The sequence below is a fragment of the Pseudophryne corroboree genome, chromosome 1 (assembly GCF_028390025.1).
Source record: "Pseudophryne corroboree isolate aPseCor3 chromosome 1, aPseCor3.hap2, whole genome shotgun sequence".
Classification (NCBI taxonomy): Eukaryota; Metazoa; Chordata; class Amphibia; order Anura; family Myobatrachidae; genus Pseudophryne; species Pseudophryne corroboree.
In genome coordinates this window covers 192269072-192294892 of record NC_086444.1, presented here as the reverse complement: position 1 = coordinate 192294892, position 25821 = coordinate 192269072, and the positions used below count along the sequence as shown (strand labels likewise).

The window sequence follows — 25821 nt, the reverse complement described above, 5'->3', positions numbered from 1 at the left end:
TTTAGTTATCAGGATAAAAAAAACTACAAATGAAAGAGATGGGATTGGGATCCCGGCACTTGAGATGCTGGCGGTCAGAAGACCGACAGCAGCATTCCGATGGTCAGAATCCTGACACCCTTTAGGTAGGTATGCTAACCCTCTACCCTCCTAACCCTCCATACCTGTAGCCTAACCCTCCCCCAGCTGCCTATCCCTAACCCCCCCTAATCATCCCTCTAGTGCCTAAACCTAACCCTCACCTTCCCCGCACCTAACCCTAACCCCCCAGTATACTTGCTGACAGACAGAATTCCGGTGCCGACATTGTGAGCGATGTCAGGATCCCAGGCCGGTCTTCTGTCCAGTGTCGGGATTCCAACTGCCGGCATCCCAACAGCCGGTACGCTGAACGGATCTCGCACAGGGTAATGCACTACAGCAGAAGTTAACATCCTCCTCCCACAAGCATACCATCTAACTGGTAGGCATTAGTGAATATTTTATGCAATTTTTGAAGGATTGCCAAATTAATTATGTATTGTTTTAATAGATTTTTATATGCCTAATTTGTAACATTCTTTGTACTGATCTCCCAATGGCCCTGATAGTTATACATTTATAGAGATTGAAGATCTTGTGCAACTGGACTTTTGTGCCTCCTCAGTGAGCCCCAAAACTTCAGCAAAGACAGTAATTAAAAGAGCTGGGTCCAGATTTACTAACCCGCTGATGATTATCAGCATTACCCGATGGATTTAAAGCAGCAACAAAAATAAATGCTAAACCATAGCATTTATTTCTGTTGCCATTTTAAATCCATTGGCCAAAGCCATGGATGATCAGCAGGTTAGTAAGTCTATCCCGTGGTCTGTTACTGAAGGATCCACGCATTGTTTCAGCACCAGTGACTTTCGGCATACTACATATATTCCCCCATGTATGTACGAATGGAAGCAGCCATATGCCTAACACTAACTGAAGAAGCTGCTCCGCTTTATCCTCCAGAGACGATTCTTAATTCAACAATTTCTCTAATGCAGTGTACAATAATCTTTAAATCCTTAGGCTACCTGCATTAATGATGTGGAAGCACGTGAACACTGTGCCACCGCTCAACACTCAACATATGTTAATAAATTAGAGCATAAACCAAGGTTAAAAAGATCACCTTTAATGTTGCTCTGAGACACAAGATTCTACTTCCCATACAGATGTTACTTTAAAGAAATGCAGTGGTGATAAATACAGCTTCTGATGCATAAATTATGCTTGAAATCACTATTTGTAAAAACAGTAAAATGAAAGCATTAGTATAACAAAAGACTATATACTGAAATATAAAAATAAAATAGCAAAATAAAAATATGATCACTGTAAATATTCTAATATTCCATATCAAATGATCATATAATATTATACATTATATTACACAATATGTACAAAAAATTATATTGTAAACATGAGTGTGTCTTATATTCATATTTTACTATATTTCAAATTTTCGGATAATAATGCCATTTATAGGTCTTGCGTCATATTAATGCTATATATTAATTGATAGTTTTGAGTAGTTGTAAAAGTTCTAGATGAGAATTAATTCCAAGCAATGGATGTGAAGTGTCTACAGAACAATCAGGGAATGTCATTTTACAATAGTAGTATTGCCAATGGCCCTCATTCAGCTCGGTACGCAGTATACAGAAAATTGCAATCATGTGATTTTCTGTATCTGCTCATGCGCTGCAGCCGTATCGCGCATGCGTTCGCATTCATAATGTTATCGCATCCCTAAACGATGTGATCATCCTATGAGTGACAGCTGACAGCATCTGGCGTGGGGGGTGGCATTGCAGAGGTGTGTTCGCGAAAATGGGGGCAGATTTGGAGCATTTTTTGGGGTGGCCACGCGACGTCACTGCAACCTGAAAAATGGTGGCAGACCGCATGCATGCGCAGCCTAGCTACATCTGAAGGGGGTCATCCTTAATCCTTAATCTCAGCCTGATGCGATCGCATCACTGGCTCTCAATTAGCACACCGGGCGGCCTCGCCATGTGCTGGGTGGCCCCCAGCATGCTACAGAAGCGGTTGCAGAATCTGCGTTTTATCCGAATCTGTAATCCAACCTGAATAGGGTCCAATATCCCCTCATACCCCATAGTAGTGCACAGGTAATTATAGATTTTGGGGTGCTGTATTCTGCTATTAGGTGTGCAGTAAAAACATTGTATCGTCACATTAGGGAGAATTGAATATCCCCTTAGGAGCACCGTCCTCCCATAATTGTTATTCATTTTGACTTGAGTTGTATGCATGTAAATGTTTTCTACATGAAGTCACACTTCAGGTTTTGAAACTTTTGTTTAATTGGCTTTATGTAGAAATTCACCACTGTGGAAGAATATTCACAAGTAACGAAGAAGATGTGCAAAGAACAGGGCCGTATTCTATTTGCTGTAATTGGGGTCGGATGGGATCATTTCATAATTGCTGTCAGAAGATCAAATTTAATTCTTGTTTTAAAGATACCACTGTGGTATAGAGCTGTGCAAATTGTCATCAGAGGTTTTGATTGAACACAGCTTTAATTAGGTTGATTAGGATGCAAAATTAGTTAGAGGGGGGAAAAAAAGAAGAACAAGTGACAAATTGGCTTAGCGAGTCTTACTTGACAGCACTATCCTACATCTTTATTTGTGTTATGTTTAGATAGCTGTCTCAATACACTGATCAAATTAGACAACACATTTAAATATCCATTGGGTCTGAAATATTTAAAGGATACTGAGGAAATGCAGAGAAATAACCATAGAAATTGCTGCTTGTATTTCAATATGATTCAGAAGTGGTTCTAATATGTAAAAACTCCTGTAAATAATAGGCTGTCTGGATAGTGAGTTTTGCTGTTATCACTTACTGCAAATCATTACTGATATTAGAAGATGCCCAGGATTATTCACCACACACACACACTGTACATATATATATATATATATACACACACACACACACACACACACACACACACACACACACATATATAAACACACACATCTTTCAGCACCAAATGAAAAGCGCTGGCACTTCAAAATGATCTGTGGCAGATACTGAGAAAAGGAATACCTCCCCCCAATATCTGTCAAACAGTGTTCTGAGTGTTCTGCAATATTAGGTGCACTGAGCAACTACAGGGGCACATTGCCCTGTTTCATCAGTGATGGAATTATTGTCTATTCTTGAAGCCTAGGTTAAGTCATCCCTGTACGTTGAAATGTTGGGGGTTGTTATTGAAGACTTTAGTCTTCACTGTCAGTTTCCAGAGCAAGTCTGTAATCATCATCAGCCTCATGCTGGTTGCTTACTCAGACAGAAGCTCTGCAGTCATCTCTTGTGATGCGTACAGTGCTCTTCTTTCCCGTTTAACTTGATGTTATAGATACGATTACAGAGGGATAGACAATCACACTGGGGATAATTGATGCTTAGCATTGCAACTGCATGTGCTTGCTACCAGTAAAGGTTTTGCCTTGGGGAGCCCGATGGTAGACTAACATTCCCCGTCGTAGGCATCACACCACAGTACTAATAATCTGGACCTAAAATTATAATATTTGGAAATGCAGATTATCAGTCATCTGACTTGATCAGAGCTAATTGTCAGTTTGTATTGCACTCATTTGTCTGCTGTTATTACTTTTGTGATACTAGACTATCATTATGGGGATTTTTAAGTTACCATGAAATCTGTGCGCTAGTACTTTTCCAGTATGATGTTACATATTATTATTATTATTATTATTATTATTATAATCTTTTGTTATGTGCCACAAAGTGTACAATGCGCAGTACCATTCCTGGCCACCAAACGGCAGCAACATGTCAATCATGCTGTTGCATAGCGGCACTGCGACCGTAGTCGCAGAAAGAGACCTGCACATATGCAGTGTAGAATCCTGCTCATATCTCCATCGTATGCATTAGACTGTTGGGTTTATGGCCCACGCTATGTTCCCGGAGATTTCCCTACTGCGCACCTCAGATCTATTTTAAGGTGAGCGCTGCACCATTTTCCCGCTGGTATTTGTCTGCAGCACTGGTCGACGCAAGACTCCAGACAGGTAAGTATAATTATTTGGGTGAGGGTGTTCGGTGTAGACCCAGGGGCAGGTATGCACCCTGCACCCTTAATAGATACGCCAATGATATGGGGATCTTAGACTAACTATTGGGTCAGCTCTGAAAATGTGTACAGTCACTGTGTATAGGAGAGAAGTGCACATTAGTACCCCTTTTCCACTAAAGCCCTGACCCAGGATTTGGAACACCGTTCTAAAACAGGTCAGACCTGAGACAGACCCGGATCGGCTGTTCACAGTGCACATGGCTGCAGTGCCAGCGTTTGGAGATGACATCATCTCCTTGTGACGGGAAAGCAACTGTCCACAAAATTAATATTTCCCAGTCTTATCAGTGTCAGCGCTCAAATGTTCATCTTTTCTGAGCTTCTTTGAAACATAAATATCTCATTAAAAAACCCGTAAAAATAATTAAATGAAATAATTCATACAAGTTTAACTATTGGATTTAAAAATAGTAAGTAATAGGTTCTAAATTGATCAAGCCATTGATATTTTAATAATCAGGTCAAAGTGAACATTTAACACTTGTCTAGAACTAAAATACTGCACTAAAAAAACAAAAACATAAAAACAAGTAAAAGATCAACTCAAATTCCATCCTCAGTCCCAGAAATAATATTTGTACTACTAAGTAGTGCCGGCCAAACCAAGTAATGACAATTATATAAAATGTATTACTTGCAAAAGGTGAAGGTATTTCCTCACCGACTAATAAATATCATTTCTTGCAAAGATTTAACGGTATTAAATATTTGCAAAGAGACCAAAACGAGCACATTTTACCAATATATTTGTGTAGTGTTTTGAATAAACATATTTTATGACTTGGATGTTCTTAAGAAATCCACATGTTCAGATGAGTAATATGCAAAGTTTCTTAAAGTTTATATAAATCGCTTTGGAAACCCATGGCTTGAACAGATAGCTTGTTTGATTGTTTTGTTTTTATAAAAGTATCCAAGATTTTTAAATGTGCTGGATGTTATCTCTGGATGCTGTAGGTGGCAGTGATAGAGACTTGGTTTAAAGCACAAAACAGGACTTACAGGGGAAAACTGAAATGCAGGGGATTCTGACTGTCTGATAGCAAGCTGCGTTTGGCAGCCTATATTATAGACCTATCATTATCAGTGATAGATATAATTTTGTCAGTATAAAAGACCACCTGTCATTTAGTCTTACTTGATTATATACTTATTTACCATTCTCCAGAGTGTCCCTTCAGTTGTTCTGGACCCAAAACGAAAAAAAAAAAATGTCTGTCTCAAAATACCGGCATTGAGACATATGCCACTACAGTATTAGAGCAAACCATGTATTTGAAGAGTGATTATAGGTAAGAAGAATAGGTAGGTGGGTTGGCATGTCAGATGGGGCTTCCATTGTTTGTAGTTGTCCATCCCTTTCTGGCAAACATCTCACAACTAAAGCTTGCCTCAACAAGTCTTAAAGAGACAGTAGTGTAAAGTGCCAATTATGCGGAACATTATAATAACAAGAACACCAGATAAAAGGCAACATAGTTTATCTTTAGCTGTGCAAAAACAATGTCATTTAGGTGGATGTTGACCAGAGAAAATAAAGCTCTACTCGTCGTCATGTTGTTGATACTCTAGGAAGCGATGTTTCCAACTGCTGTGATGCAATCACTGGATTGTTTTGTCCGAATCCATGTTGCACAACACAGTCCCAGCTTTACAAGTGTGTTACTTTAAAATAGAACAGATGCTGCGTTATTCCCAAGAGATAAAACACTGTTTAGGCTTTAGATGCCTAAGCAATGTGTACTCATAAGTAACAGACACTGGACATCTATCTATTCCAGCCATGTCGGCTGCATGTAGATGGTCAATTTTATACCTCACAACTATCCCGATTTTTGGTGGGACAGTCCTATGTTGTGGATTTGAAAGTGGTGGCATTTCACCGAAAAGTGGGCATGTCTGGGCACATTGGCAGGGACACAGACAAGGTGGGCATGTACAGATTATCTAGGCCTCTGTATGAGCCCAGGAATATATGAGCGATATATCATGCCACCCCCATGCGCAATGCGATGACCATAGCCCGCAGTACATGCATTTCCGCTCCACCATAGATGTGTACTGAAGGAGTGTACGTAGCTGCGCTTCCTCGTGTGGCCATGTCACCATAGACCTAGGCCCGCTGAAAGTCTCAACAACCCTGGACATAGGGCAGGGTTTGGGTGGATCGGTGCTGAGTGTGAGTGTATCAAGACAGGGCCTATTGTGTCACAATTTTGTGTGCGTAATAGGAGGTATGCAGTCTGGCTCTTTAGCATAGTAACAGACAGACCAGATCTTTATGGTAGTATGGTAACACAATAAACTAGATCACAAACTGCAGCATTGTTTACCCATTGCTGACCCATACTCACCTACTTTTCCTCATGAGGATCAGGGAGGGTCAGGCTCCAGGAAGAATGGCATGCCGCTAGTAATGCCATAGCAGCTCTGCCCCCCAGATTTTCCTTTCTACCCAATCAAATCTTCTGATCAGTACGTATTTTGATTTTGCACAGAATGGGATCACAAACATGTCTCATTTGGTTGCATAAGGTTCACACTAGGCTGTTTTAGCAGGGCTCCTGCCTGATTTTAAGGTGGTAAAATGCGCCCTGCCCTAATCACTGTGCTCGCTGGGTGAATAGATGCCATGCACATGTGCACGGCATCTATTCACATTAAGGGGAGAGCTTGAGGAAAGGCCAGCACCCCTGTAAGTGCTAGGCACACCCCCAAGAGTGATGAATTGGGGATGTGTCACAAGGACACGCCCCTCCCCAGCCATCCACACGGAATATCCCCCACCACTTACTGCTCGGCCCCCTGCCTCCAGGGAGCACTAGTCGCCTTAAACAAATCGGAAACATTTATTGTATGAGCAAGGGTTGCGGCAGTTGCTTGTTGCGGCAGTTGCTTGTCTTTGACGGCTGGACTCTGCCCCATCATATCCTAAATACAAGTGCAAATGCATGACAAAATACAGAGGCATTAGGAGCAGGTTCTAAATAACATAACTTACTATATACCAAAAAAAAAGAGTTTTTCATCTTTACGTTAGATATCCTTTTGCTTGGAAGGTGTTGCTGGACTATAATAACCAGCATGCCATGCCAACCTGCATTGTGGGACTTGTAGTTCAACAACAGCTGGAGAGCTGCAGATTATCTAGTCCCTAAGTAAGCATATGGCGATTGCAGATAAAGTGGCAATTTCCTACCTATGTTACAGTTTGCAGGTGTTCTCGCCTGTTTTTTTTTTTCTCCCCTCCATCTCTCTACATATTTGACATACATTTTTATCTCCTTTGTCCTTGGGAAAAAGTAACAGTGGAAATATTACAGCAAAGTTTTCAGCTGTCGTGAACTCCAGGGAAGATTGATATGTTCTCCAAGCCATCTTTGCATATTGTGCCTGAATCTGTCTCCAGGCAGCAGAAGCTAACCCCTTTTCTGCCAGAGAAATCTCTTCAGTCATTTTCTCTCTAATACACTGCAGGCCCGCTGGCAGCAACACGAATCTGGGAGACAGTGTGAGTAAGTTTTACACTCTGCAGAGCAGCAGCGCTGCAAAAGTGCCTGCAAATTAAACAGGAAATTCACAGTTCTCCCTACTATACAGCACATTTCAAGCATAGATTTACTACAGCAAGGTTTATTTCACCTTTGTTGTTGTTTTTTTTATGTTTCTGCAAATTTGGCAAACCTAATGCTACATTGTATGGTTTTAGTTTCCGTAACAACTGGAAAATATCATCAAAAAAAGTTACTGCCTATGGTAAATACTGTCAGTTAGTACTCCTGGTATGCATAGCATTTGCAGCTATGAATGATTTGGTACATAAAGGGCATGTTTTCAGTAATGAGTCACATTTTATTTTCCATGTTGGCAGTTTAAACTATATTGCTGTTAATCACTTCTATTAATGGTATGAAAACATTTAATTTATTATATTGGAAAAAGCACTATTTTACAATCACAAAATATAGCTGTACGGCTTTTTTACAGTTTCATATCACATACCATTTGATGAGATTGTGACTAATATGTCACTATATTGGTACAGTAGGTCCATTTCGTAAGAAAGGGGTCGACATTTGAATGTAAAAGGAAACAGGAAGGGGCGGAATGCTACATTAGGGATGGCCATCAACTGTGAATGATTCAAAACCATCGATTGTATGTGGCTGATGACTAATGTTTTTACCATCGATGGTGTATAACCAGATGGTCTCTTGTTATCGATGATAGCTGTGGGCCTGATGGGTTTTTTTTTTTACTTCCCTGATGTTTGCTGCTGCTTCAGCCCTGCGCTCTGTGTGTAAGATCTGGGAATAGAATGGGTCAGCTGTCATTCACAGCTCAGCACCACCAAGGGCTCTCATACAGAAGAAGTGCCAGCCGACGTGCATGCGCAGAAACACAGATGGCAAAACCAATGCTGGAATTACCCAGAATAGTTAGCAGCCATCGATGCATTGTCTCATCTTCACCACCTATCATAACCATCGATGGTAACCACACCAATGGTCCTTGTGATGCTACATCACAAGGACCCATGACAAAATATTGGAGGAGGGGCTACAGTTAATTTTCCCATAACCTTCACCCTGAGCATTCGCTGTGGCCTTTGCATGTACCCATGATAGTGGGTGCAGGCAGTAGCAGGAATATCAGTAATGCAGGCAGAGCAGTGGCTCCGGGTTCCCTACTCGCCTTTCTTGAACATGTAGTCGTCCACTACACTTCCATAAATGGCAGCAGTTCCACCGTTGGAGGCAGGGAAGATGTGTAATCAGCACAAATAATTATTTAAAAAATAAATACAAAAAAAGTGCATTTTGTATTATTTCTCCAAGGTCCAATGAGATGTGGCTCATCACATGCTGAGAGTCAGCAGCAATTTGTCCTGGAAAATAATCTTAAAATTGTGGCAGCTATGGTACTAAATATTTTTGCTGCGAAATAACCACTAGTAGTATTGATAAAATACTATAAAAATAATCACTATAGCCATACACAAATTATGGAGCCCTTTAGAGATGCTTTGAACAAAAAGATAAAATAAGAAATGTCCTAATTGTGATATGAATTTATAGTTTATGCATTAAATAAGCAGCCTATGCTGAAAAAGCAACAAAAACACATGTGCAAATGTTACAGGGAATGTATTCTCACTCAGCTGTTACTCTGTTATCACACTTCTCTTTACATGCATTGAGAAACCTTGAATATTTTGCTTTGCAAAGTTTTCTTATCAGTTGTAATGTAAGCAAGTATTACCACCCACCTGAAGAGAAACACATGTTATAAAATATACAGTCGTGAATCATGTTTTCTTAATGAAATCTGATACGTTTATGCTTTTGTGTGTGCTCTTAATATAGCACTAAATATTATACTTTTGTCTAATTTTATTATTATTATTATTATTATTATTAGTAGTAGTAGTAGTAGTAGTAGTAGTAGTAGTAGAAGTATTATTACTATAATACATAGAACAGTTTTTCTGTTTGTGCAAATTTATATTCAAATTGCAACAGATTAGTACTAAGATAAATATTTAGGGTATCAGTCACAAATTGCAAATGTGCTAATTTACTGCAAACTATGCAGCAACTCCCTTGCGTGTGATAACTGTGATCAGTGACAGCACCATTGCTTTTATTTTGAACATAGCCTTATTTGTAGAAGCAATCATGTATCCATCGTTCTAAAAAAAAACATACTGCCAATTATACGTTTTTTTTTTTGTTTTTTGTTTTTTTAGATATAGCTATATACTTCTGTGCTTTTTTTGCACACTCCAGAATAGGGACTGGAGGCTCATTTTTTTTTTACAGTTGAACACTCCATCCTTCTTGATAGGCATTGTGTTTCGGGTGCTGCTTCAGGGCAAATTCAGACATCTCTACTCAGAGAAGGAAGTGTCAAGTTTTGGTTCCCATTTCGCGCTTCTGGAACAGTTTAGGGAAGGAAGCACCTTTACACCTTTTATTGTTCGTGGTTGCTGACATCACATCCTTCCGTGACCACTTGGTGTGTGTTTCCTGCCATTCTGTTAAGATTCTCCTAAATCAGAGAAGACAGAATATAGACATTCAGAAAGCATTAATTTCTGGGCAGATGATCAGCTTCTGTCCATCTCAAATTTTTTTTCTTAACAGAGGCTTAAATCACTCTTCCTTCTGTTCTATGTTCTTGCCGCAACATACGGTGAACAGAAGTCTGTGAAATTGAAGTTCCTCATTTTTTTAGTGAGCAGTCTGATTTTTCTGTTTGTCTTGCAGAAAGATGCAGATTGTCCGTACTCTAAAATCCTCTTCTGTATGTTTTTTTTCCGTTCATTTAAAAGAAATAATCTTATTTTACATAACATTGCTTAGCAGAGACCGTCCTCGTGATTCAACTCTAACAATTTGTCCTTATACATATTTTCCATGTAGAATTTAAATGTTTTGCCAAAGGCACACAAAGAATAAGGTAATAAGACCAATGTATGTGTGTATGGAAAATTTACATTTTTGTAGCTCACTGATTATTGAAATGAGGAACATTTGCATTTACATTTCTTATATATGATATTGTTACTCCAGGCCTATAAGACATATAGCATAGGTCATATGCATCAGTTCTTGGTGAATACACACTACAATGTGTAGGTGTGTACTGGACAGAGTTATCCTGTTTCCAAAGGGACTCTTCTGCTTCTCCGAATGATAAAGTGCTGGCTCTGCTGTCATTAACCTCCATATAGTCACATGCTTAAAATAAATTATCCATTATTTTAGTGAACAATGACTGACAAGACCTACACCTCTCCCAGTTGGCGAATGTTGTGCATAGCACACTCAAAGGCATTTTAAGACCGGAAGAGACCAGTGTGAAATTTTCCATGGCCCCTCCATGAAAATTCAGGGGCAGATGTATTAAGCCTTGAGAAGTAATAAAGCAGTGATAAGTGCAAAGTAATAACGCACCAGCCAATCAGCTCAAATATGTAAATTGACAGGAGCTAATTGGCTGGTGCGTTATCACCTTGCACTTATCACTGCTTTATCACTTCTCCAGGCTTAATACATCTGCCCCTCAGTGTGGTGCATGTAAAGTAGATAGCAACGATTCTGACTCCATATTTCTAGCGACTGTTATATGTTGGCAGTGCTATATTTCTGACGAAGTCACAAATACAAACCCTGCACAGCGGCTGCAGGGTTTGTCACTGCAATAGGTGCAGGGTGCGTGGTATGGCGGCCCTGGAGTCAGGGGCCCATGCGAACCACACACCTACCACGGGGTATACTTTATTTCATATTATAAACATATACACACTTCTTACCAATGCTTCCCTTATACATGTAATAAAACACATATATAGTGGTGGCATTAAGATTAGATTAGTGCTTCATGTTTATTTTTTTCTGTGTGTAATGTAGCTTGAGTAATTCAATTACAAAACCCATGGTAAGGATTACATCTGGAAATTGAGCTTAATTTTGCAAATTTTTCATGTACCTCCTCAGGGTGTGAGCAAAAATGAGCAATTTTAACATTATAATGCATGCCGTATTTCCGCAAAAACATGCGCACAAGGCTACTATGGAATTTCAAGTGAGTTGAATAAATACCATACGTAGGGGTCAATTCAATTCGGCAACTTATGAATAGCGCCGGGAATTAGCTCCCGACGCTATTCAATTCAGCTGCTAGTTACCCGCAATTGTCGGGAATTCTTCTCTCATCCCCGGGGGGTGAGAGAAGAAAACCGACAAAAGTGCTTCCGCGCGGCCGGCGCGAGGCTGATTCTGTCGGGAATCAGCATCGCCGCGGGTAGTTAAGTCGGAGAATGCCCGTTCTCCCGACAAAACTACCCATTAAGTCGGCGAGAACGGGCCATCGCCGACTTAACTGGAGCTGAATTGAATAGCGTCGGGAGCTAATTCCCGGCGCTATTCATAAATTGCCGAATTGAATCGACCCCAATATATATGTAAGATTACCTATTCATTGATAAAACTTGAAATGTTTGTCAGTGGATTATTTATTATTATTATTATAATTATTATTATTATTATCCTTACTTTTGTTATGTTAAGTTTTAGCCATGTCAGACTGAGTGAGACCCACTTCCTTACACTTAAAGACAGGAAGTCTGCTGTGCATAGGAAAACATTCTGCCCAATCACTTTTATGTAATATCTTCCGTTATGATAAGCTCCAGAAACTATTACTGATATACTGTATATAGAGGAGCTATTAATAACTGTTTTATGGTAGGCAATGTGTAGGTTAAGTGTTTTTTTTAGTTCCAGACAATAATCAGCAAATTGTGAAATGCAATAAGAATCAAAATAAATGTCAAACCATGCATATTTCATTTTTGTACAATAGAAAAAAGTACCAGTAGTACCATAGTTATTATATGGAGGGGTATGACTTATTTTTTATCGGGAAATGTTGCTTTAACCTTATCCGACTTTAAAGTCCTCTTTGCTTTTTTTTTTTTGTGTCATAAATTAATGTAAAACCTTTAGACTGCCATGTGCTCATGAAAGAAAAAGTAAAATGCTAACTGTTCAATCACTCTCTTGCTGCCTGAACGAAGATTGCAAATGATAGCTCACTTACAGCCTGTTCAAAGGAGTTTAAATCACAATTGATTTACTCCCTGACTGAGCTGCCAATGGAATAATTGCTAATGGCTTCACAAATTAGGTGGGATGGAAGGTAGCAAATACGTTTTAAACACAGGAGGTTGATTGGCACCAGAACCCAAAATCCTGTTATATTTACCGGCAAGACTTTGGAAAATGTTTGCGGCTACTTTTTCTCAGGCCATTAGCAAATAGTATTACGTGACTGTTGAAAGCAGTTATTTAGTTTAACTGACATAAACTGTATTTTATATTGCACATGCGTAACATAAATCAAATGATTGACCTAGATATATGAATGGTATGGAGAGCAAAGACATAAACCATAACCGGGATTTAACTTTTCTAAGAGACGGCTAGATGCACAGCCGGGATGTTAATCCACATGAGGGTATAGTGGGCAGGGGGCACCGGAGTGGCGATCAGATCACTATATTGTATTTTTAAGTAAAACAAAATACTTGGGCACTGAAGTGTATTGAACAGCTTTATGTGCCTCAGCAATGCCACATTTCTGGTGAAAAATCCCATGAATGGTGTCACGGGTTCGTTCTTCAACGTTCTTGATACATTGCAAATGCCATTCATTGTTATTGTTGCATTGAGTGAACACTTGACTCCCACAATAATGATAGTCAGACCTGCCTCTTCCGGGAGTAGTGGCAGGGGGATGGCCAGACTGGTCCACAATGTGGTGAAGATAAATGAAAAGAACAAGAGAAAGTTTTGCCAAAAACACCACTTGATCCAGAACAGGCCATATATGCAGCCTTCTGCTGAAAAGGCCAGTGTAATAGCTAGTTCACCTACCTCCGTTATGTGGCCACTGGCTACAGAGTGCCCACCTGACTATGTTGAGCATGCACCAACTCTTGTGCACTCAGAAGAGCTCACAAATCAATATTACAGAGCCCCCGTCACCACCAGCTAATGTAGCAGCTAATGTGCTTCTTTGTGGGTCGCTGGTGGGTGTGTACCAGCGATATGTCTGTGAACAATGTAGTTCACAGACATATCGCTTTGGCCCTGCAGCACAGCCGATGGCCGATATCTCTGCACTTGCTGCAGAGGCTGCCGGTGACTGACATCACAACTGGGCGGGCACATATATATGTCCACCCAGTTGTGATGCCAGGCCAGACGATTAGTAAGTGTGTATGCACTTATCAATAGTCAGATAGGTCAGCGGGTCATCCGGACGGCTGATCTGTCATGCTAGTGTCTACCTAGCATTAGGGGCCAAGTTATTACAGGGAGAAGACCCCCAAAATCCGTCAATAATGGGGGGGGGGTTTATTTACTGTGGGTGGGCTCCTCCATATTTGTCAAGTCTTGAAGCCTTTGAAAACTATCGCCAGGTATCACCGGTTATAGCCTTCCTCTTAATAGGGGCCAATAAAGAAACAAATGCTTTATTTAATTAAATATTTAAATTATTTAACTTTTTTTTGGACTAGGCTTCCAGTGCAGTTTGCAATTATGTCCCACTATGACCCATGTCACATGTGCGTAGAAGGTCCCAATACCCGCTGGTGCTTACCTCTGTTGGCCCAGTATCACTAGGGAGCAGTGCTTTGATCATCTGAAGGGTGATATTTTAACGATACGGTAAATAGCAATGATAGATTATCTAGAAAATGCATTTCTACATTTTTTTTATTAAATAGACTCCCCTTAGTTGTTACATGAATCTAGTCACATAAATTAATTCGCAAACAATACATAACACTGTATGGCAAACTATTTAGTTATTATTGAACACATATGTGGATTTTACAGTCTTGTTTGACAGCTTGGATTTGGAGAGTGAACCGTAGGCCTCTTTTGTTTGTCTCTAAGAAAACATTATTATTAAAGGAATTAGTCCCCGTAGAACAGGGACGGAAAAGCCACTGGTTCACCAAGTAATTCAAACCTATATTCCCCATGATGCTCACAATTTCCTAGTCTGGTATTAATTTCAGTTTACTCAGAGTATAAGATATTTGTTAATAATAATAATAATAATAATAATAATAATATATGTCTAAAATGTGAAGCTTGATGTTCTTATCTTTTTTTCCAGCCATGCCATATAATTAAACAATATAAAATGGTGTAATGTAAGCGATATGTCATACAATTAGCGCATACATGTAGTAACATAGGTTAATTACAGGTAAACTGAGGATGCTCTATTAATAATATGCTTAAAGTGAACAGGTTTTTAGATCAGGAAAGAAACATGATCCATAAGTTGTTCTTTCAGTACAGTACAATGCCAACAGAATTGATAGCACAATGTATAAATAGGAGAAGGAAGTTTTACTTTCATCTTTGACCTGGATTCCTTTATATGACATGACTACATGAATTTAAAGCAATGACATCACGGAAGAGCCAAAGTTATATGTAATATATCTTTAGTGGTTTACACTTTTCAGTGCAAGACCATAATGTACAATTCTGGAACGTTAATACTGAAATACAGTATGACGTGGTAAGAATGGTAGATACCAATAAATTCATTATGGTCCATTATAAAAAAATATATATATATCTAAGAATATAAGAATAATTATTCGTAATAATAGCAGCTTTCACATTTAACAATAACAAATTGCATTAATCATACAAGTAAAGTAATCAAGGCAACATATACACACTATGTAGACAAAAGTGATTGCCTCCACCTCGCAAGCAAAATGGTGCGCTCCTGCAGCAGACACACGTTTGTGAAGGTATAAAACGGGTAGAGGGGCATTGATTAGATCATTTGCTTGCTGGAAATGGTTTGCCAGAAGGAGTTGAGTTTGAAAAGGGGATCATCTTATGCTGCACAATGTCATGTTATCACGGTGATGCTGGACTGATATACAAAAAATCTGGTAACCTGGATCGACTGGCCAGATCTTAACCCCATTGTGAACCTCTGGGACGAATTGAAGCGACGGGTGCAGTCTAGACCGACTCAACCTTCTTCAGTGTCGCAGTTGGTCACTGTACTTATGGTGGTACGGCAAAACATACTGCCTGCTGTTGTCCAGGAAGTTATGGACAGTTTGCTAATAAGGGTGTTTGCAGTAATCACTGCACATGGTGGACCTACAAAGTACTGATGTCAATAAAATCTTGTTGATCTGTTTGCTGTCACTGTCCAATCACTTGTCTACATAGTGTATATATACACAAACATACACACACAGATGTGTCCTCATTCACTGCTCTATTCTCAGCGCCAGATCCCAGGCGACTTAGCCATGCCGGCATGTTTCTTCCTCACAATGTTAGTCTTATTCTCAGAAATAAATCTGTATAGCAAGCACTACGATGCTGCTGCCCCACGTCAAGTTCTGTTGAGCTTTATCTGCGATTTGTACATTTAAAGCTAATTCCTATGCTGATAAAGTCGCAGCCTGCTTCTCTAGTACACTATGAGTGTAGTTTTACTGTGTCTGTGACGCGAGTTGCTGGGTACACACTGCCAGATATATTGGCCAATCAATTCGGCCAATATATTTTTTGCTGATCTGCAGGTGTGGACAAGCAATATGCCTCTGCAATACAGCAGATGGCCAATATATCTGCAGATATATTGGTGCATCTTTTGGGGGTATGAACAACCCCCATCTGCATATATAGCTGCAGATCGATTGAACGGCAGATATATCTGCCAGTGTGCACCCAGCTACAAAATTGAAAGATAAAGACTATACACTACACCTCTCGGAAGGAGTCGGTTGTGCCAGACACCTCACAATGAAACAACTCGTCGGGTGCCCCACACACACCTTGCAAAACATTGGCACTCCAGACATAAAATAACGAGGCAACAACACAGATGTGTAGTAGCGGTCGACGTTTCAAGGACCGTCCTCCCTATTAAAAAGTGAGTGCCAACATTTTTGCATATATATATATATATATATATATATATATATAAATTAGCAGTTCAGTTCTGATACTATACAGGAGTGGGTAATAGGAATTTGGAAAGATTTAGTGAATATCTTCCTTATCAGTTGCATGCTATTATTTACTTTTTCTACAAGCTGTTTCAAATGTTTTGTTTGAAAGTATGAAAATGTAGTCCTGGTAAGCCTGGTGGGAGGGACCGATCATTATGTTACTGTACTGGGAGAGGATTGTATCCTTCCTGGCTGCTCTGTGATTTCTCCTTTCTCACTGGGTTCCAGAGTCGTGATCCATAAATCAGCTTTCATCCTTCTAACCAATCATGTAAGCTGTCCGCTGACCTTCCACCCCAGTGTACACAGAGGCTTATGTAGGCATAGTGCTGTAAGTGGATAGTGGCACTGGCTTCAGCTGAAAGAAAGGAAGGGAAGTAGTTCCATATGTCTTTCCTGAGGATTAGCATATTGGCTTATGGTTACAGAGAAAGCCTATTAAGCTCCTTTGGGTCCTGCATGTGCTTGTGAACTACTTTATAACTTAATGTCTGAGGTAAGAAGTCTGTCAAAACATAAGAGCAAGTGTAATGTAATATGGTAGCGTTTCATGCTGTGCCTGATGTTTTGCGAAGAGCAGACCTTATCCAGGTCAATATATACAGTAGAGATAGTGAAATCAATGCTTGTTATTGTCTGCCTGTTTTTATTGATTCATTTTGAATTTTTATTGTTAGTATTATAGTTTTGTTGATATTATTATTATTATTATTATTATTATTATTATTTAATTTGATGTTGAATATTAGTCACTTTTATAGTTTTGGATGGATTTAGGAAGTGGTTTATTGGAAGATCTTTGTGAGATGTCACTTGAAGGATCTTAGTTGGATTTGCACAACATTGATCTTGATTTACTGTACAGCAAATGTATAGATGGAGTGTCAGGCTGGTATGATTGCATAGTTATTCAGCTTGGTATTGCTACCATATGTGTTTACAAAGCATGATTCTGTCATTAATGGGATATGATATATGCTGTGTTGTGTATGACTTTGCTATGTTTGATATACTGTAGCCCAATGCATCTTACTGATTGGGATGTCAGTGAATGTTATACATAGTTCTGCTGGTGTTTGTGAAAAGCCCAAACTTCTGTCTAAGCATTAGGTAGAGCTAACACACACGTGCACTGCACAAACACACACACACACACACACACACACACACACACACACACACACACACACACAAATAAACACATATAAATATGCACATTTAATAAAATATTTGTGATAATTCTGAATGTAGAGGAGGTGTCAGGAAAATGCATTCTTGTATGGATTTGCAGATATAAGGAATCCATCGCTATGAGCACATATGCATAATAAAAAGAATTGCAAGTGCTAAGCCAAATAAGGAACATGAGTGAATAGGATACACGAGCTGTGTTTTATTGAAAGGAAGCGGCAGTGTCTCAGTGCTCATCCACAGCGTGCAGCAGCTTTTCTACCTCAGCAGCTTTGAATTAGAGCCAAACAATGGATTAAGCTGCCAGGACATCGGCTTAATGTTACTTCTTGCATTGGAAGGATCTCTCAGTTTGGCTGGGAGGAAAAAGGAAAGGACATGTCTGCGAATACAACTGTTGTCCTATGCATTGACATTAACCCTATAAGCGCCAGAGGGACAGCACTGCCCAGGTTGATAAGTTTGCCCACATGTGACACGATACAATCTGTATATGTTTAATGTATTTATTTATTATGGTTTCACAATGTATTTGTTGACCTTTTAAGTCGAGTAAAAGGCAGAAGCCTTGCTTCTAGAAAGCAGCATCTAGCAAATTACCATGATCTGGCGCTTTGTGAAACTGCAGCTAGTGCGGGGATGGGAGCGATCTGTCTGTGAATAATCAGCGCTACCACGTGCATAGTCAAAATAAAGAATTGCCAGAACTGCAGAAATCACTCAGCTGGCCAAATTAGCACATGTTTATTAAGAGGGATTCATTCTTTTCTTTTCTTTTTTTTCTCCTTTTCTTTCACAAGTGATTTTTTTTCTTCTTTCAAACGAGAACGAGGGAATGATTTAAGAAGTTGGCGCAGTGTACATAGATAATTGTTTTGGTATGGAGGCTGCAGATATCCGCTTATAATCACTGTTTAAATTGTTATACTATGTGTACATGGATCCGTTTTATCTTGTAGACTGGAATTTATTTATACTAAGATTCATTTCAGTTAGACACATTGTTGATAGGAAGCATAGAACAGGTCTGTACTGGGGTAGTTACCGCCTGCCAGAGTACTTGATACATTCAATTTCATAGCAGTTTGCAACTTTAATCAATTATTTTGGTGGTATGTTTATCAGTATCAAGTCTTTATAACAGCTTCATATCCCCCAGTTTCCTATACAAGCTCAACAATTCACATTTGTCCTGTCCAATCAGCTGTGTGGAAAAAAAAATTTGATCTCTCCATTTTGTCTGAAATCTGATTGGACAGGTGAGAGATGAACCCCAGCTCTACTATGCTGATGAAAGTTACAGGCTTTTGTATGTATTCGTAGGTAGGTAGGTAGGTATGTATGTATGTATTATGTATATAGGGTAACCCTACGTAAAAAAAGGTCAATATATTTTGTTAGTCACGTTTATTTTTATTCTTTTACATTTGTGTTTCTTTTATTAAAAATGCAAATTTCTTTCTCACAAACAGGTACGGATGTCAGGATCTGTAAACTGAAAAAGGGCAAATCAGAAAGTGAAAGAATTGCCAACGGGAAGAAGTGAGAAGGGTAGAAGAAGGAAAAATACATTGTTTCAAGGACGAGAGAAGGAAGAAAAACGGGGACTATGGGGAGAAAAAAGATTCAGATCACGAGGATAATGGATGAACGTAACAGACAGGTAGGAAAGAACGGATGGAGAATATCATGGACCAGTCCCATCAGTACACACAGTAATGAGTCTCTCCTTAAGAATCACACTTGTATAATTAGTCACAGCGAATATATTGAGATTTGCGCACAATGTATAAACATTGGGTTTTATTAAATTGTAAGAATAACTAATTGACAGGGAAAGCAACAGCGGCACTGGCTCAGCAAGTAGAATAGAAGCAGCTGATCGCGCTCATAAGAAAAACTTGGCACTCTCTGATCACGACACTGTATCATGATGGCGAATATGGCTCCTCAGCTCAGCACTGCCTCAGAGAGAAGAAAATATTGCACATATTGCAAATAAACCTCTAGCCTACAAATGTTTTATTGTGTCTGGGTAATGTAGATTATTCCTGCACTGGAAAGGTCAGGTTTTAATAATAATAATAATAATAATAATATTAGGAATAAACTGACATAACAGTGGCACGTTACTTTAAGAGACATCGTATATTGAGATTAAGGGTACCGAGCTATTGTAGATGGATTTTGCTGTTTGGAATAAAAGCACTGTTACTCAAACAGTATGCTGTGGTACATCAGTGTTCTGTGAATCTGGGAAACAGAACTTAGCATGCCGCAGTTTCTGACATCTGATAGAGACTACGCACACACAGCAGGCGCTAACAACAAATCTTATAAACCCAAAAAAATCAAAAACTGACATATTTAGATGAAATTAGAACCCCATATCTCCCAGCTGTTTCATTTTTGCCGTAATTTTCAGGATCAACTCATTGATTGGCTCCAAAGGTGTCTGTTTAGCTCAAAATAGACCTCAGTTTTTGCTTACTTTTAATTCCAAATTTAAGATGAAAGATCAACGCTAAAAATTAGTGCTTCAGAACATTTAACATAAATAATGAAATATATCAGCATCAAGAAAACTGGGAATGGGAGGATAATTGTATGGGCATACCATTATTCTCACACACATATATCTCTATCATCTGCATTCCCCTTTCTAGTTGTCTCTGCTGGATATAAGCCTCTCCAGCATTGTAATAGATGCATATAATGATTGTGGGGTCACTAGGAAGATTGATCTAAACATTGCAGGTGTGATATGTTGGGATAACAACCATACATTTACTAGGATGATTATTCAATGTGATGCTAGCGACATATGTTTGATCTGTACCTTTGGCAGAAGGTAGAAGATATAAATGGAAATTGTCATGAATAAATATGAAAATATGTGTGACTTGAGATCTATGCGATTGTGATATAATGCTAGGCTATCATAACTGTACACTTAGGAATGACTTGCGAAATTGCTTTGCAATTTTAAAATTGAGAGTTTTCCTAACATTTATTTATTCTATTTTATATGTCACATATCGTTTTATTCAGTGGTTGACATATATTTGTTCAGTTCGCTATTGCCCTGACTTGTTGTCATGTGTCTAGGAGTCAGGTAGACAAAGTGGGTGATCCAAAAAGCTGACACTTGGTTTTGAATTACACTACCCCAGTGTCACTGTTACATAGGGGGAATTTATCTAATTTTCTAGAGGATAAATGGAGATGTTACCAATAGCAACCAATCAAACTCAAGCTAACATTTATTTAGAACATTCTACATTGGTGGAACTTCCCTGCCAGTACCCAGTGCCAGAGGCAAGGTGGTCTCCTCCAAGATACCCCACCACCCCTCCTTCAGCTAGTGATGAAGGCTGCAGAGACACACAATGCAAATAGCTGCACATGGCTATAACTCAGCACGTCACAGCACAGGCTGCAAATACCACGCATCGTAAGTTCTGGGCCCCAGCGTTCTGGATCTGGATGTTCCTTTCTTTATCTCAGCGACCCCCTGGAACGTGACACCTGGAGGCAAACATATCTGTTGCCTCTGGGATTTCATTTAAGCCACCAAAACTCTAAATTGATAACAGATTGGTTGCATGGGTACCACCTCCAGTTGTCCTCTTTAGAAGATTTGATAAATCTCCCCTGATTAGTCACTGTTGGCAGGGAGAAACTACAGTTTTCCTACTTTATGTAAGAAAAATCCCTCCCACCTCCCCACTCAGCAACTAAACCAGGTGGACAAACTTCACCATAATCCCCACTCCAAAAATAAATAAATAAAATAATAATAATAATAATAATAACTATAATAAAAAATTAATAAAATAAAATAATTTTTTATATATATATATATATATATCCAAAGACTGCCCCGGCACTCCTCCAAATAAACTGGCTGTGGTGCCCTTCCTTGTGGACATGCCAGTCCACCAACATGTACCAAACGAAATCAGGTGACACGTCCCCGAAACATTACCTGTTGTTTTCATTAAAATCTTCACGGGGTGAAGTTTGTTTCCACCCAGCTACAAGTCTGTGAGTGCCACCTGATTTCGTTTGGTATATATATATCTATATATCTATATATCTATATATATATATATCTATATATATATATATATATATATATATATATATCAAGGATAAGTAACTTGCTAGCTGCATTACTATAGAGAAGAGTACTGTAGGGTCTTGCTGAAAAGCAATACAGAGATTGTTTATTTGGTATAACTGCCGATTAACTCTTTCTCGGGTTTAGGAGTGTGAGAAACATGTACATTTACTCATTTGGAATCCCACACTGACAGAGCAATGTGGGTTCACAGCAGAGTAACACATTTACCAATTTTTTCAGAAAGAAACTCCCCCATGGGAAAGGCATACAGTACATCATTTCCATTATGGTTATGCTATAACTACAGCTGGCAGATTTAACTAACATTGTCGCTTCTCACAAGAGGATCCATTCACTGTACGGCAGTTGTCTTTGTTAGTAATTTACCAGAGGTTAATTGTCATCGTGCAGCGTCCAACACTACACATTGAGGACCCGATGTACTAAGGCAGAAATGCAGTAAAAACACCTTTTTCAGGGTTTATGCCGCATTTCCAAATGTACTAAAGCCCCAACAGCGGGGCTCCGATGGGAAGGAGCATTACAATATAGAAGCCTATGAGCTTCTTACCACATTGTGCTGTCTGAGGAATCTGATTGGATCCCTCCCAGCATGCCCCGCAACCGCCACATCCTTCTACGCATGTGCAGACAGACTCCCAGCTCATAAACCTGGAAGTCCAGGAACTGGAGCGCATCTCAAATGACGGCTCTTATCGGGAGAGCTGTCCTTTTCAATACTAATCGCATATGTTAGTGCATTGATGTAATGTGTGGCGGGATGTACACTGCAAGGTTGGTACATCCCGCCTTGAGGGAGAAGGTGCACCCAGGTTTGTGGGATCTGTAAACAGGATGAATATAATAATAATATTGTGTTTTATTATTGACATGGATTTCTTTACTGATTGTATTAACTCCGTGAATAGCTATAGTTTAATCTTAGTTGCAATGCGATGTATCAAAACCTCTTCAGAAGACTGCACTGATTTATTTGTGCGACCTAGAGGTTAATGTATGTTGTACCTATAACTTTATAGAGTGTACTTGGATAAATGCTTCCTCAAATCTGATTGGTTGCTATGGGCAATTTATCCACTGTTCACTTCTCCGCTTGAGTCTGGTTCTGGATATGATATACAATGACGCAGCAGCCATGGCTTTCTTTTGCGCTAAGTTCCATTGTTCTTTGTATACAGATCGAGACTCAGTGGCCCACACATATAAGTGTTGCATATCAGTCAACGCAGTCTCCTGTAGCGGATTTGTTTCATTGCATTATGATGCAATTTTGTGCGAAAAAGACGCTTGGCTCGCTCACGCCAGACATCTAGTGCCGCATGGCGTATTGCGGCTAGGTGTATGAGGACATATCTGTATAAAGTTGCATTTACATTGGAGAGTTGGCTACAGGAGTGTTACTATCAGCGCTCCTATATACAACTAGTTAAATGCAGTTATCTAAGGGATCACTGGTCCCTATGGCAACCACTCTTTCTTCTTCACAGCTTAGCAAGCGTTAAACTCCAGTGCACTGAGAACATTCCATGTAGTGTTCTAGATACACTGAAGTTAATCCTGTGTTAATTTATGGCCATGCAAGATCAGTAGTTATAGGGGTTGATGGTACCAAGGACAACTGCAGTCTACAAGTGGTATTATAAGGAGCACTATGTGTAACAGTAGTAGACATTCTCATGACAGTAACATTATGCTCACATCCATTAGTTTATTAACCTGTGAATTTGAAGAGCAGAGTTTTGCACTGACCGATGGAAGGTGTTGGGTCGGAGCAAGAACATTGCTTACCTACTTCCAACATTTGCTCTGTGGGAATCATGACAAGTACAGGCATTAAGAGGGCAAGGCCACACATCGCAGGTATGACCAGGCATAACTGAGAGTGAACCCATGACAGGTGAGTGTGACACCTGATCACTGCTGCTCTCCCATACAGAACAGCAGTGAATGAGATATGCCCTACTTTCGGCCCAGTCAGGACACAGCTTTGCCCCCATATAGGAAGGAGTGACAGAGCCCTCAAATCAGAGTAGTTAAATCTGAATCAGGACAATTGGGAGGTATGCATTTTGTGGACCTACTTGCATACAGTAGGGCAAAAACAAGGAGTGAGCTTATAAAATGAGATAAGGTGGTGCAGAAGGTGCTTTTTTGAGGACATTGCATGCTTTACATAGAGACGCACAGCAGTGCAGACCTGGCAGGGATTGGTTGTCAGTCTATAGTTTGATTCAGGGCCCTATTGAGGATAGCATAGCCAATGCCGACACCCAGAGTTCAGGGTTGATGGGAGACATGGCTGTCTAGCTTGTTGGGTTTCTGGCCAGCCTTTCCCTTCCTGCTCCCAGCCTCCACCTCTTTCAGATGTCATGATGATGTCACCTGTGATTGGGTGGAGGCAGTGGGGGGCCTGCAAAGTCTCTTTGAAGTGACCTGGTACGGCACTGGTTCAAATCACACATTACATTGCTGTGGAGCATGCACATTTTTCTAAGGCCTGCTTCAAGCAATGCAAACAAAAACTTCAATCGCACAAAACTGGCACATATAATACAGGCAGCGCCAATGTCAGCTCTCACTCTCGTGACTAATTTAAGCTGTAGAGTGGGGAAAATGAGAGAAAATAATTAACATCACTTAATAAAAGGGATAGTACCAAAGCAGTAGTAGTTATATCTCATCAGTTTGCCCAATCCTCTCCTCCCCAGTCCAGTTCTTCCTTCCCTTGCCCAATCCTCTTTTCCCCACAAACCTATGTGCATCGCTAGAGGGGAAGATCTAAAGGCTGGAAACTAGCACCGTGTAGGACTCTGGGCTCACTGAGATGCACTGCTGCAAAATCAAAGTTATTTATGGCATGCACCCAATGTGCTTCATAGATAAGGTCCAGGGTGATGCATGCAAGTGTTAGAAAGCTATATTCACACAGCAGCTGGACACAACTACTTTTTCCAAAAGAGAAAAGGAAAGGAAGAACGATTGTGCTGTGAGAAAAGAGGTCAGCAGACCTGGGTATCCGTGTGAATACTGAAAGTGTAAATGATGGCATAAGCTCTGCTTCCCAAAGACTGCCAGCTGTAGTGGGGTGAAAGACTGAGATGCTGGAGGATGCCCGAAATACCTGCAACCCTAAGGACCAGGCCAGCCATGGGTTAAAACTTAATACGGCCCTGCTGAGACGCCTACTTTCTGTGTGTCTGCACACTGTAACATCATTGGTGGTTCTGGACACTATTGGCGTGCCTTTCTCCATCAGAACATGGCGCCTGTGGAGGCAGCTGTGCATAAGAGAAAGCCGCTGCTCTCACTGACACACCCCCTATATTCCCGAGACACGCCCATGAAATAGTCTTTTTTTGCCTTCACATCAAGTTACCTCTCAGTCGCCCAGGAAGCCTCTCACTTTTCCAGCACCTTTCTGTTACTGTCTGAGTCACAACAGATCCTTTGTGCGTACACTCAATAATGCATTAGCTGGAGAGGCTTTCTGAATAAACGCTGAATTATGGCATTGTCCGCAGTTTGTGCGCCCCCCCCCCCCGAATCAGTCCTACTCTGTAGTAATGGATCCCGGTTTGTTCCTTAGAATATTACACTAGATGCAGTGTCCACGTGATCTGCACAGCATTTCTCCAAGGCAAGATAATCTATTGTGTGTCGTATTCTGCGTGATGACCATGTCTGGCTTATTTATCAAAAAGACATTGGGGGAAAGACATAGAGAGAAGCTTGTGTCTG

At 40.0% G+C, this 25821-nt stretch overlaps 1 protein-coding gene across 17 annotated transcripts in view; it reads left to right on the top strand.

Moving 5' to 3' along the window:
• MEF2C (myocyte enhancer factor 2C) overlaps nt 1–25821 on the top strand; it is a 382771-nt gene that overhangs the window by 201779 nt on the left and 155171 nt on the right. For all 17 annotated transcript variants that reach the window (XM_063963987.1, XM_063963979.1, XM_063963982.1 and 14 more), the window contains one exon: nt 19409–19599. In XM_063963987.1, coding sequence (XP_063820057.1) covers nt 19546–19599 — 54 coding nt within the window. In that variant the 5' untranslated portion in view covers nt 19409–19545. The remainder of the gene's footprint in view (nt 1–19408; nt 19600–25821) is intronic.